This window comes from Nelumbo nucifera, chromosome 8 (genome assembly GCF_055504915.1).
Source record: "Nelumbo nucifera cultivar China Antique chromosome 8, China Antique-T2T, whole genome shotgun sequence".
NCBI classification, from domain to species: domain Eukaryota; kingdom Viridiplantae; phylum Streptophyta; class Magnoliopsida; order Proteales; family Nelumbonaceae; genus Nelumbo; species Nelumbo nucifera.
This window is the reverse complement of record NC_142656.1, coordinates 39,847,819-39,861,140: the sequence shown is the minus strand read 5'-3', so window position 1 is coordinate 39,861,140 and position 13,322 is coordinate 39,847,819. Positions and strand designations below refer to the sequence as shown.

General features: G+C 41.4%; 1 protein-coding gene across 2 annotated transcripts in view; it reads left to right on the top strand.

Moving 5' to 3' along the window:
• The window catches only part of LOC104590430 (VIN3-like protein 2), a 57,923-nt gene extending 44,949 nt beyond the window's left edge, over positions 1–12,974 (top strand). Inside the window, exons 4-6 of one of the 2 annotated variants that reach the window (XM_010249101.3) lie at positions 10,814–11,133; positions 11,239–11,652; positions 11,734–12,974. In XM_010249101.3, coding sequence (XP_010247403.1) covers positions 10,814–11,133; positions 11,239–11,652; positions 11,734–12,515 — 1,516 coding nt within the window. In that variant the 3' untranslated portion in view covers positions 12,516–12,974. Of the gene's footprint in view, positions 1–10,813; positions 11,134–11,238 lie in introns of both variants that reach the window. The other variant, XM_010249100.3, reaches the window with a different exon arrangement.
• The last annotated feature ends 348 nt before the right edge of the window (positions 12,975–13,322 follow it).

Genomic DNA, 13,322 nt, shown 5'->3' with positions numbered 1-13,322 from the left:
TTCAAATGAATTCTCAAACTGCCCCAACATACCCAAGTTTTGACCCCCGCTAAGGATCTCACTGATTGGAATATCAAAGACAACCCAATCCGACACCTAGTGTAATACCATAATCGGGTCCAGGGGTCAGGTGTAACTTTCCAGTTTTGCCCATCAATCTCCAAGGTCCAGGGCAATACTAAAAATCTGGTCTGGTTCAAAGATTCAAGTAATCCTACACTGCGTGTGCCTTGGGTTTCACCCTGGCGGCTGAGACAAGCCACCCCAACACTTGGCAGCACACCAGTGTCGGCCTTGGTAGGATAAATCTCCCCAAACTTATCCAACGGTTGTGAATGTTCTAAACTAACACGAGCCTCATTAAGTGTACAGTTTAAGGGTCTTACACAGAAACATACCACACAACATGAATCAAACATGTACTTTATATATTTACACTAAATATCAAAAGTACATCAAAACTGATTGGAGCTAAGGGCATACAAAACTGTCTAACAACTACATGTACCTCAGGTCTCACCCTAGCAGTTGAGAGAAACCACCCCAACCAACATGGCGGTACATCAATGTCAGCCTTGGCAGGATAAATCTCCCTAAATCTATCCAACGATTGTGAAGATTCTAAACTAACACGAGTCTCATAAGTGTCCTGTTTAAAGGTATTACACATAAGCACACCATAATGACATGAATCAATTATGTACTTTATTCATTTACAATAAATATCAAAAGGTACATCAATCTGATTGGAGCTAAGGGCATAACCGTCTAACAGCTCCCACGTGCACTTAGGTTCAATCGGGTACAAGCAGGAGTCCCATACTTTCCACGTGTTTCTCAAACACTTTTTGTGTTAGTGGCTTAGTTAATGGGTCTGCTACATTTTTTGCTAATGCTTCCTTTTGAATCAGGACGTCCCCTCTTCCAACTATTTCCCCCAGTACATGGTAGTTCCTCTCGATGTGCTTCGACTTCGAGTGGGCTCGTGGTCGTGGCTCCTTAGCCTGAGCAATGGCTAAAGTGTTGTCACACAACAATGGAATGGGTGATGTACTGGATGAAGCTACTCCTAATTTCTGAATGAACTTTTTCATCCAAACGGCTTCCTTGGCAGCTTCACTTGCGGTAATGTATTTGGCCTCGGTTGTGGAATCTGCGGTGGACCCCTGTTTGATGCTTTTCCAGCTAATAGCACACGATCCTATCGTGAAGATATAACCAGATGTAGAATTTCTATCTGCTGGATCTGACTGAAAATCGGCATCAGTATACCCCTGGATCTGTAGTGAACTACCATCGAATACTAGACAAAACTCTTTTGTCATTTGAAGGTATTTTGGTATGTTTTTCACAACGGTCCAATGCTCCTGCCTTGGGTTAGATTGGTATCTGGTTACCACACTCTTGCCTGAGAAATGTCAGGACGAGTGTACAACATGGCATATATGAGGCTCCCCACGACTGAGGCCTAGGGAACCTATTTCATGCCCTCAGTCTCTTCGGGAGTCTTGGGAGACATACCCTTGGAGAGTGACTCCATGCCTGAAATGAACATTTCATTTTTTGGAGTTCTCCATGTTGTATCTCTTGACTATTTTGTCAATGTAAGCAGACTGGGATAATCCTATTAAACTCTTTGATCTATCTCTATAGAGTCAAAGACCTAGTATGTAGGAGGCTTCTCCAAGATCTTTCATGGAGAATTGCTGTGAAAGCCACACTTTCACCGCAGTTAACATTTCTACATCATTCATAATGAGTAGAATGCCATCTACATACAGAACTAAGAACGTAACCTTATCTCCACTGGTCTTTCTATAAACACAGGGCTCATCTGGGTTTTGCTCAAAGTCAAAATTTTTGACGGTAGAGTCGAACCGGATGTTCCATCTCCTAGAAGCTTGCTCAAATCCATATATGAATCAGTTGAGTTTACATAACATGTGTTCCTGACCTGCAGCTATGAAACCTTGCGGTTGCTGCATATTGATATCTTTAGTAAGATCTCCATTTACAAATGCGGTTTTGACATCTATTTGCCAAATCTCGTAGTCATGGTAAGCTGTTATAGGTAGCAGGATACTAATGGATTTAAGCATGGCCACAGGCGAAAATGTTTCATCATAATCGATTCCCTCTTTCTGAGTGTACCCTTTCACCACAATACGAGCCTTGTAGGTCTCAACTTTACCACCGGGGCAGTTCTTCCTCTTATAGATCCATTTGCAATCAATTGCCTTTACCCCAGGGGGCGGATCTACTAGAGTCCACACTCCATTGGTCTCCATTTAGTCCATCTCAGCTCTCATGGCATCTACCCACTTCAAGGAATCTAAGTCCGACATAGCTTCCGAATAAGTCGTGGGATCCTTCTCATTGGTCGTGGCTTCCATCAGGTAACTTTCTTGGTCATAGCCGTAACTAACTGAAGGTCTGGAAACCCATGTAGATCTTTTAGGTTATTTTCTGGAGCTGGTGGGACATCTCCCACTACCCCTAGGCTCTCCTCATCAAGAATAATTTCCTGATGATGATTATCCAGGATGTAATATTCTTCTAAGAAGTGGGCATTTCGACTGCCAAACACCTTTTTGCTCTTTTGGATCATAGAATAAGTAACCCACAGAGCATTTGGGGTAGCCTATAAATAGGTAGCGGCTAGTCTTAGATTCCAATTTGTCAGCATTAGTTCTTTTAACATGTGCTGGACAATCCCAAATCGTAGTCTTTAATGCAAAACCCCCAAAGGATGTGGGTAACTCTCAGTGGACGAGAAGTGATCGGACCATATCTAACATAGTCCGATTTCTCCTTTTTGATACACCGTTTAATTGTGGTGTAGCAGGAGGAGCTAGTTGTGATACCATTCCATTGTCCTTTAAGTAGTCCCTGAATTTGTCAGAGAGATACTCGCCACCTCGATCTGATCGAAGGGTCTTAATTTCTCTCCCTAAGTGTTTCTCGACTTATTGTTTGAATTCTTTCAACTTTTCAAAAGATCCAGACTTAATGTCTCATTAGGTACACGTAACCATTCCGTGAGTAATCATCGGTAAAGGTTATAAAATAAACATGCTAGTTATGTGCCCTAACTTTCAGGGGACCACATACATCAGTATGTATAAGGTCAATTGTACCTGTAGATCTTTCAGGCTTTTCAGTAAATGGTCGTTTCGTCATCTTACCCCGAAGGCAAGGTTCACAGGTTGGAAGATCTTCTACGGTTGGAAAATCCAAAGGACCATCATTACCAACCTAGTGATACAATATATGTTAATGTGGCCAAGTCGGTAATGCCATAGGCACGTGAGACTAACTGTATCACGAGTCCTCTTCTTGGGAATTATTTCCGATATAGTTTCGGTAATGTTTGTTTGCAGAGAAGGATGGAGAACATAGAGACCGTTCTCAAGTTCTTCGTATGTGAGGAATTTGTTATTCCGTTTAATGATAATCACATTACTGAATAAGATAAAATAACCACCCATGCACAATTTTTAGACAAATAAAATTTCTTCTTAAATTAGGTACGAAAAGACAATCTTTAAGTACAATTGTTCATTCTCTTAAAACTAGTTCTACATTTCCTATGGCTGTAGCTGCAACTGTTGCAGAAGTCCCCAAGTAAAGCGTCACTTCTCCGTGACTTAGTCTTCTGCTTGTCTTGAACCCCTGCAGTGAGTTACACGCATGAGTTGAAGCCCCGGAGTCAATACACCAAGAAGCAGAAGTGACCAACAAATTGGTCTCTATGATAAAAGATTCGAAATTACCTTGCTTCTTAGTCTCTAGAAATTGTGGACAGTTCCTCTTCTTGTGGCCGGTCTGTTTGCAGAAGTGACAGGCATTCGATGCCTTATCTTTCTTCTGCTTTTTAGCTTTGCTACCCTTCTTCTGAGCCTTCCTAGCCTTCCGCTTTTTTTGCCCGATTTGTTACCTTCAACAAGCATGGCTATTGGCTTATCCTTCTTAATCAGTTCTTCAGCCCTCTGCAACATATTGCTGAGTTCCTGAAGGCTAACGTTTAGCTTATTCATGTTGTAATTCATGATAAACTGATTGAAGGACGGAGGTATGGAATTGAGGACAACATCAATTTTGGTGTCATGATCTAGCCCTGACCTGAGTGTCTCCAGTTCATTGATGTAACCCATCATCTTTAGACAATGGTCATGAACTTGTTGGTTCTCGGTCATCTGTGCGGTCATAAACAATTTTAAGACCTTTTGTCGAGTAGAACGGTTCTGCTCTTCATATATAGTCTTTAGACTATCCAATATATCCTTGGACACTTTGATCTTATCGAATTGTCGTTATATCGGATTGTCTAAAGAGGCTATGATATAACACCACGCAAGAGAGTTTTTCTCTTCCCATTATTGATAGTCTTTTCTTCGGGCCTTAGAAGCCCTGTCACCCGAACGATCCGGAGCAGGGTTCTTAGCAATTTTGTCCAATTTCTCAAACGTCAGAACCAGCAAAAGGTTTCGGAACCAGTCAGCATAATTAGGGCCCTTGAGTTTGTTATCATCCAACAATTTGGTGAAGTTTCCGTTTGCCATTTCTGTTAAAGGCAAGGCAGATTTGTAAGTCCACAACCTTATTGATTCATGTCATCACATAGAAATGGCTTTTAATCTATGTTCCATTTCCATTTTGGGCATTTCTGAGATTCCCTCCAATCTTAGTGACGGAGACAATTGTGTCTCTGGAAATGTGTGAAACCACATAGGGTGCATGGAACCAACTGTTTGTGCTTTTTGCTTCGACTTCGAATGAAATAAAATAGAAAACCTAATTTTCTATTATTATTACATTGGATTCGAATTTCTATACATTCTGTCTAAAAGTTAAAAAAAATAAAATTAATTACAGACCAAGAATGAGTAGAACAAATCAGCAGGTGCGTAGATTTCTTGCGCCAATAAAAGAATTTGATCTCCACCATAAGAACAACCCAAAATCCAAGAAAAATATATAGAACAATTCTAAATATAAATTGGATTAATAAAGATTTAATTTTAGATCATTCGTCCAAAAACTGGGAACCGATTTCCCAGAAAAACGCTAACTGTGCAAATCGGGTAGAATGCCTTCTACCTATTTGCGCAAATTTAGATCTGGTTTAATTTGGTTTAAGATTTGAACCTGGCTCTGACACCATTGAAGGGATGAGAGATCTATTATATGGATGGCCGAACCCTACAGGAAGGTTGGGCAAAATTTCAAAATTATCTCTCTTCCATATGGGAATCACATTCCCTATTTTAGAAAACTGCATTTTCTAGGATCAATCTTGAACCAAACTAGACCAGACCTGAAACCAAAAGGGAGGAGACGGATATACCTGATACGAAGTAGCAGTAACGCCCAATGAAGGTGTTCACGCCCAAGGATATAACCAAAACCCGCTTCCACTGAGGATGACACAGTGTGTGGTGAAGCAGGATCAACAGGATGACTCTTCAGCAAGAATGGAGCAAAGGGCTGGTGAGCACAACGTTAGATTGCTTCTTCTACCAAGAAGCAATATCAAGAACAATTCTTGATCACTCCCACAAGTGGAGATCGAAGTGGGTAGGGGCGGCAAGAACAGGGAAGAACTCTGTAGTCTGTTGTGTCTTGTCTGGTGGTTTTGCATGTCCGCCCTGCTCTCTTATTTATAGCCTTAAAGAGACAACCTCCTAATCTGTTTAGGAGTTTCCTGATCTAAATCTTTATTTGAATCTGGACTCTTTAAGTGGATAAGACTTATCCTCTTATCCTTATCTGTTGATCCAAACTCAGATCCGCCCCTATTTAATTAACCTAATTAACCTAGTTCGAATTGGGCTTTAGGCCCATTAAGTTTATGTGCTCACTTAACCTCCTAACCTGCTGCCCAGTTGGCTCTCTTTGTATGGCGTGGGACCCAAACATTGATCTACACATCAGCCACATGGGTTCAGCCCAGCCTTTGTTACAAGGCCTGGCCGAATTCACTATAGGAGACGGTGAACCCCTGAGTTCATCACCATGGGCTCTTAATGGGCCCAACATTTACACTAAATGGTCATTGGGTCCAACCACCTTATGAAAACCCAAGGACTGTGGGCAGATGCAAGATTAGCCCATTAGGTATTACCCTCAATGGTCTTACACTTAACCTCTCAGCCGATAATGATCAAACACTGCCCGACAAGAGAGGACCTCTCCTTCGATTGCAAGGTACAATGCTGCACTCTCTACTCACATGGATCCCGGGAATTAAAACCTTTTGCAAACATTTTGAAACCATAATATATATATATATATTATATCTTTATATAAATATATTTTGCAAAAACAAATTTCAACGGTTGAAATCAACTGTCGGCAATTTTAGGTTTCCATCAGAGAAAGTGCATCCCCGACCATTCACTTTGTCTGACAAAGGGGATGATCCTGTCACTATGATCACCCACTCAGATGAATTCTCGAACTGTACCAACATACCCAGGTTTTGACCCCCTCTAAGGATCTCACTGAATGACATATTAAAGACAACCCAATCCGATAGTGCAGTACCATAATCGAGTCTAGGGGTCAGGTGTAACATTCCCGTTTTGCCCATCTATCTCCAAGGTCTAGGGCAATACTGGAATTTCAGTTCGGTTCAGGGCTTCAAGAAAACCCACACTGCATGTACCTCAGGATTGACCCTGGCAGTTGAGAGAAGCCACCCCAACCAACTTGGCGGTACATCAGTGTCAGCTTTGGTAGGATAAATTTCCCTAGACTTATCCAACGGCTGTGAAGATTCTGAACTAATACGAGTCTCATAAGTGTCCAGATTAAGGCTATTACATAGAAACACACCACAATGACATGAATCGATTATGTACTTTATTCATTTACAATAAATGTCAAAAGGTACATCAATCTTAATGGAGCTAAGGGCATACCGTTTAACATTGAGAGCGTTGTGATCACTTGTTTGAGTGTCTTTTGCGCATTCTGCATAAGACCTAAGTCCATATACGTGCATTAGCCCCCTTGCTTATTGACAAAAGTATTTTTGTCTAGAAGCAAAGTTTGTTTTTGTGGTGATTAGTAAAAAAGGGTTTGGTCATTTTGCGAGTTACATGACTTAGAGTAGCCCCTTTGCTTATTGACAGAAGTCTTTTTGTTAGTAAGCATATGCGACTAGGGGGACTTGCATTGTAGTATTCTACTTTTGAATTGTGATGCATGAAATGATCGATGTTTGGAATATGCGTTGTATTTTTTGTTCATTGCAACGGTTAAATACCAGATGTGTGACCTTTGGTCTTTATTGGCACGTCTAGGAGTAAATGGTGTAAGAATGTACTAGTATTTAATGTTAATGGCATGATTAGCCTTTACTATGGCGTTGTGTCAATCATGGTTTATAGAAACCAGAAGCTCTATGAAGTCATTTTCTATAAACATGGGTTTAACCCCATTATGCCACGTGGTGCCCCATGATTCATACTTTCCTAGTCGCTTTCGGGGAGTTTGGTATATCAGCAAAGGATGTGACCTCTTTGCTGGCCCTTAGCCCTAGGGTTGATTTTACCCCGATGAGTCTAGTGAACATCAACTATTTGTTGGAGTCACTAAACCCTCTGCTAGAGTTCGTGTGTTTTGACACTATAGAGTTCAAGACTGTGATAGGGAAGACTAAGGTTCATGGAAAGATGCCACTTGTGCCATGGCTTCATTTTTGGTTTAAAAATGGCGATAAAAAGTAAGAAATTAGGGGGGAACATGGCAGAAACAATTAGTTGCTTTTTATCTTGTATATCGTGTCATGGTTCCTTTTTCTTGGTAGTTTAGATGGTGGCATGAGAGTGACACTATTGCCACTTGTGATGTTGGCTTCTGTTGACTACAATGCTATTGTTATCCATGTTTTTAGGGTATTTGTTTGACTAGATGGACAACATTATCTGTTAATTATTGGATAACAATACCAAGGTCAATTCGTATGTGTACACCCCTTTTTGGTTCATGTGGCTATCTAAAAGTTTGAACATAGCCAACATTCCTTGCGAGTTGCAGCCTTTCGATTTTGTGTTTGCAAGGAGAAAAGGGGGTGGGTGGGGGGAAGGACAAGAAGAAGACTGTGTTACCTTGTCGTGACAAGCACCAGATGAATTGCAAGTCTTTGAAGAAGTTTACCAAGGCAGCCATTGAGAAGGCTTTCAGTAGGATAAGCTTAATTTTTTGCCCATATGTGTATCAGGTTGATAACGCTTAAGATTTGTGCATAGGGAGGATTGTTGAGGAAGAGGAGACTGAAAGAATTTTGGAATTTTGGGCTAACTGTGACGATTCCGAGGCTGAGAATGCTGCCGTTACCTGTTGGCCTGGGGTATTTGCACATATTGGACAATGCAGGTGCTTTGAAGTTTATTGTCTATAGGCTTGATAGGTTCCTTGGGCAGTTTGGATATGACCCCGTTGGGTTCTTGTTTTTGACTTTGGAGGTGGAGGATTCCTTTTGCCATTTTAATCGAAAGTTTGCATTCACAGATTGCGAAAATTTTCCCCTTGCTGCCTATGATCGTTAACTGCTCATGTGATTAAAGGAAGTGTTGCCTTTGTGGCAACAATTCACAGGGCTGAAGGAGTTTTTGGTGATGGAGCCTCATCCTTAGCACATTTTTGCTCCTCATGAAGGCAGTGTAGTGGAGAAGAAAGGGAAAGGGTTTGCATAAAGGAAAGCCCTGGGGGGTGGGGAGAAAGGTGTGAGTCCCCAAGCACATGAGAAGAGGAAAGGCAAGGGCAAGGGTCCACGCAGTGTGGAGTTGATGAGTCAAGTAAGGGCGCTGCACCGAAAGGTAAAACACCCACAAAGGAAAAACTTGTGTTGAAAAGGGTGCTTGAGACTGCCACAGCTTCCTCCCATATAGGGTGTCTGTCGAAGAGGAAGGTCCTTATTTTTGAGGTTGCTATGCGCGATGAGCCTCCTGCTAAAGGTTTAACTAGTGAGGTTGCTTCAGAAAGGGGTCCAATTGGCGATGAGGCCATGTAGAGGGTTGAGGTATGGTTTGTGGAAGTGTTTTCATCTTCTAGTGAAGAGGAAAGAAGTGTTGAGGCTGATCATCTGACATTAGAGATGACACTTGCATTGCATAACAAGATGCTTTTGGAGCTGTGATAGTCCAAAGGACGAAGGCAAAAGAAAATGGCTTCTCATTGACGTTTAGACAAGGTACGTTGTTTTGTTGTATGGGGAATTGATTGAGTATTGTATGTGAACGTTATACCAACTTTTCATATGTTGTATAGAGGGCTAGAATGCAGTGTGATATGGCTGTAGATTATGGTTCACACCTAGGCCCTGTAGTGGAGTAATGCACATGACTTGCTCCTTGATCAAATCCACCTCAAAACCCATATTATCATATATGGGTTGGGGAGGAAGGGGGAATCTTTACACCAAAGATTCTAGTGTGAGCGAGGAGGTAAGGCATGTAGGTCCACTTGAAAGATGGTAGATGGCTTCAGAGAGGAGGAAGGGAGGAAAGGTTCCAGATGACTTCGAGAAGGCTTTAATGGAGGTTGGGGTCACTATCGGGCAGAGCTTACATATAGGATGATTTTGAATGCATGAGAGCTTCAAGCCGCCTCTATTTATAGAGAGCTTCCTAACCAAATAGGAAGTCACTTAATGAGTAAGGAGACCTTTCCCAAAGCGGGAATTTCTGTTAGTCGGTTAGATTTGAGATGGGTGGGACTGCATTGTGGGGATTTTTAGGCTACGTTAGTCGTGATTCGGTGTTCTCCAATGCATTTCTTTTGCTCTTTGAGCATGGAAATTTGGGTGTGGATGCGATGACAGTGCGTTGTGGTCACTTGCTTGAGTGTCTTCAGCACACTCTCCATAGGACCTAAATTCTTGTACTTGCACTTTCATTTTGAGGTTGGTTTATTTTGGGTGTAGGTTGAGTAAACTATTGATCTTGAGTCCCTCTTCAAAGGCCCCTTTGCTCCATCTACCTCCTTGAGGCAAGATTTTGTGGAGATGCTTTAGGGCTGCTACCCTTTCGATGATATGGCAAGATTAGGTGAGTCATGTCTCACAAGCTTCTTTTCCTGTCTTATTATTTCTGTTCCTTTTATTGGTTGGATAACTTCTTATGGCATCTCTTGAAATTGTTAATGTAATTCCTCTTGGATTATGCTTGTGATAATATTAATATGCTTGTGTTATTTTTCTTTTTGAAAGCAACGCCAATTCATATTCTGTACTGGTTTCAGGAATTAAGTAAGATCATATTGAGATTGTAGTCAAACTTCATTAATGGTTTAGATGCACTGTCATACTTTTTTAATTTCTTGGAGTTGGAAATTCCTTGGTTTCCCTCTTTGCTCCAAAGTTCCCTTTGAATAATTGTTTAGGTTCTCCTTGTGACAGGTTTATTTGAGACTTTACTTGCTCCAAAGTTCCCTTTGAATATTTTCTGTAGTGTCTGCCCCTAACAGTAGTCAAGAAATCCAACCATCAGTTGTTATATGAACATTCCTAGGATTCTTTTATTTTTTTGATCAGTTTAGGATTCTTCTTCATTAGCTAGAGTTGTATGGAGACAAGGTTCGAAGAAGAACAATATTACAAATTCAGCATGTGTTAATCGCTAGCTCCTCTGTGCCCTGTATTCTTTTCTTTTTCTTTCTTTTCATTTCATGGATCCAGAACAGGTAAGGACAAGGGGTTGTTTTCTTGACCACAAACAGTCAGTTTTTGGTATCACTTTCTTGAATGCATAAATGGATGGGAAACCTGAGACCATATTGCTAACTGAATGCTCTTGTTTTAATGTAGATGCTGGAGGAAACAACTAATAATTGCAAAGGACACCAGACGAGTAGACATACTTTGTTATCGTGTCTCTCTCAGCCAAAAGCTTCTTAGTGGAACTGAGAAGTACCAAAAGCTGTATGAGATTGTGGTCACTGCAGCAAAGAAGCTTGAAGCTGAAGTAGGACCTTTAGCTGGTTTACCTGTAAAGATGGGACGAGGTATTGTGAACAGGCTTTCCTCTGGCCCGGAGGTCCAGAAGTTCTGTGCTTATGCTGTCGAATCACTGGATTCAATGCTGTCATCTGGTACCTTGCATTATCTTCCCAATTCTAAGACTCAAGGTAGCATTAATCCTAGATTCTATGATTTGGTATTCTGAAAACATGGATATTGGTGGTAAAATATGAATATCTTATGAGTTGGTTGGGTGTGTTTCAATGTTGCAGAATCCAAGTTGATATCTCCAAACCTTATCAAATTTGAAGACATTTCTCCAACATCGCTTACTGTGGTCTTGGGATCTAGAGATGCACCGCTGGAGTCTGGAAGGTACGTCCTGTGGCATAGGAAGGCTGATGTTCTGGACTATCCAACAACCCCTACCTGTACTTTGTTCAAGCCAAATACTAGGTTTTCGGTATTAGATCTTGCTCCAGCTACAGAATATGTATTCAAGGCCATTTGCTTCCATGACAAAACAGAGTTAGGGATGTCAGAAGTAAGGGTAACAACCACCAGTACTGGAAGTAATCTCTCCAAATCTGCAGTAGTGAATAGAAGCCAAAGCCCCACAACCAACAGTAGCAGTGTCTCTAATCCTTCTTCAGAGGGTGATGAATCTAATAACATAATCACATATGGTAAACAGAATGATAATACCCCAGGTGGTTATTTCAGTTACTGCAAGAAAATCGAGAAAACTGATTCTTTAAAATTATCAGATGATGCCAGCAAAGATGCAAGTGACTGTCAGAACATGAGTACTGGGTTGGGGGAAGAAGAAACACAGGGAGACGTGGCTTCTGCACTGGATGAAGAACATGCTATAGCGGCATTGGAGCCTATGCCCAACTCGACAACCCAAACAGATTCTCAGAGAGGCTCTACAAACTCTACCGAGAACCAGATGTCTGATGTTAAAGCTGATAACAAGCACTCTCCTGAGGAAGGTCGATTGGTTGAGGAGACTAGCACTGATACTGGATTGCACACCCCTGTCGGGAAAGAGTTGGACGTGGTGCCCTATGGGCATCTCTCCGATGCTGTTGTACCTATCACTCCCTGCAAGCTGGAGATCAGTAAAGATGGGCTAGGGAGAAGTGGTAAACCAAAACCCAGCAGTGGGGAGGTTGGTAATCAGTCTGGAAAGATGGAAGAGCCACAGGCTGGAAGTTCATCAAAGCAGAGAAGTGGGGTGAGGTGGAATAATGATGGATGTGCTAGTGATGGCTCTTTGGAGAGGGAATATGAGTACTGTGTGAAGATTATACGATGGCTGGAATGTGAAGGGCACATTGAGAAGAACTTCAGGGAGAAATTCTTAACTTGGTATAGTCTGCGAGCTACAATACAAGAAAGGAGGATTGTAAAGGTATTTGTTGATACGATGATCGATGACCCATCTTGTCTTGCGGGGCAGCTGGTTGATACCTTCTCGGAATGTATATCTGCCAAGAGGCCTCTAGCAGTGCCAACTGGGTTCTGCATGAAGCTGTGGCATTGATTGTTCACTGGGGTCCAGCTCCAGGTCAACTATTCTTATATACAAGCCTATGAAGGGTTTGTATTTCAGTGATTCTTTTGGGGAGACCCAAATTGATCATTCATCATTCGACAATCCATTCATGTCAGCATTGTCTGTTGATTTAGATTGAAAACATTGGAAGTCCTTTCGGTAAAAACATATTCTTTTGGCTCCTCGAGCATGCTATTCTTTTGAAACTAACGGAATGTTTGGGTGTATAATACTATCAATACTGTAATGCAAGCTGGGGCATGGTGGTGTATTGAGGGAAGTAGCCAAAACCAGGGGGGCTTGTACACATATACAAGTGTAAGACTTACAAGAGAATGACACTAGTTACAAACCAAAAGTTAAGTTATTGTGTTATGGGCCACTCTTGTATACTAGTCCCATGCACCTTTCGTTCATTTTCAATGTAGGATTTTTTTTTTCATTGCATACATTACTTGCATATGAATCCTAACAATCTCTCTTATGTACGAGTCTCTTTCATAATCGGAATTTCATACTCCACTTTGAAAAAAAAACGTTATTGTATTATCAAGTTCGATGTGCACTAAGAGCTTTTTGCTCACGATCATAAGGGACCCAACATTAGATTAGATTCTCATGGGTGGAGTTATCATGGGAGATCAATCAGTTATGCCAATTGTTTAGACTATGGGGAAGCCGTAAAGTCATGGGAGCCATCACATGTATTTGTCAGAATTTATGCACAGCCAAACCTTTGGTTTTGATATCACTGTTGTGCATTAAGGGTAGTTGCCAAAAATGGAGGACTCGTAC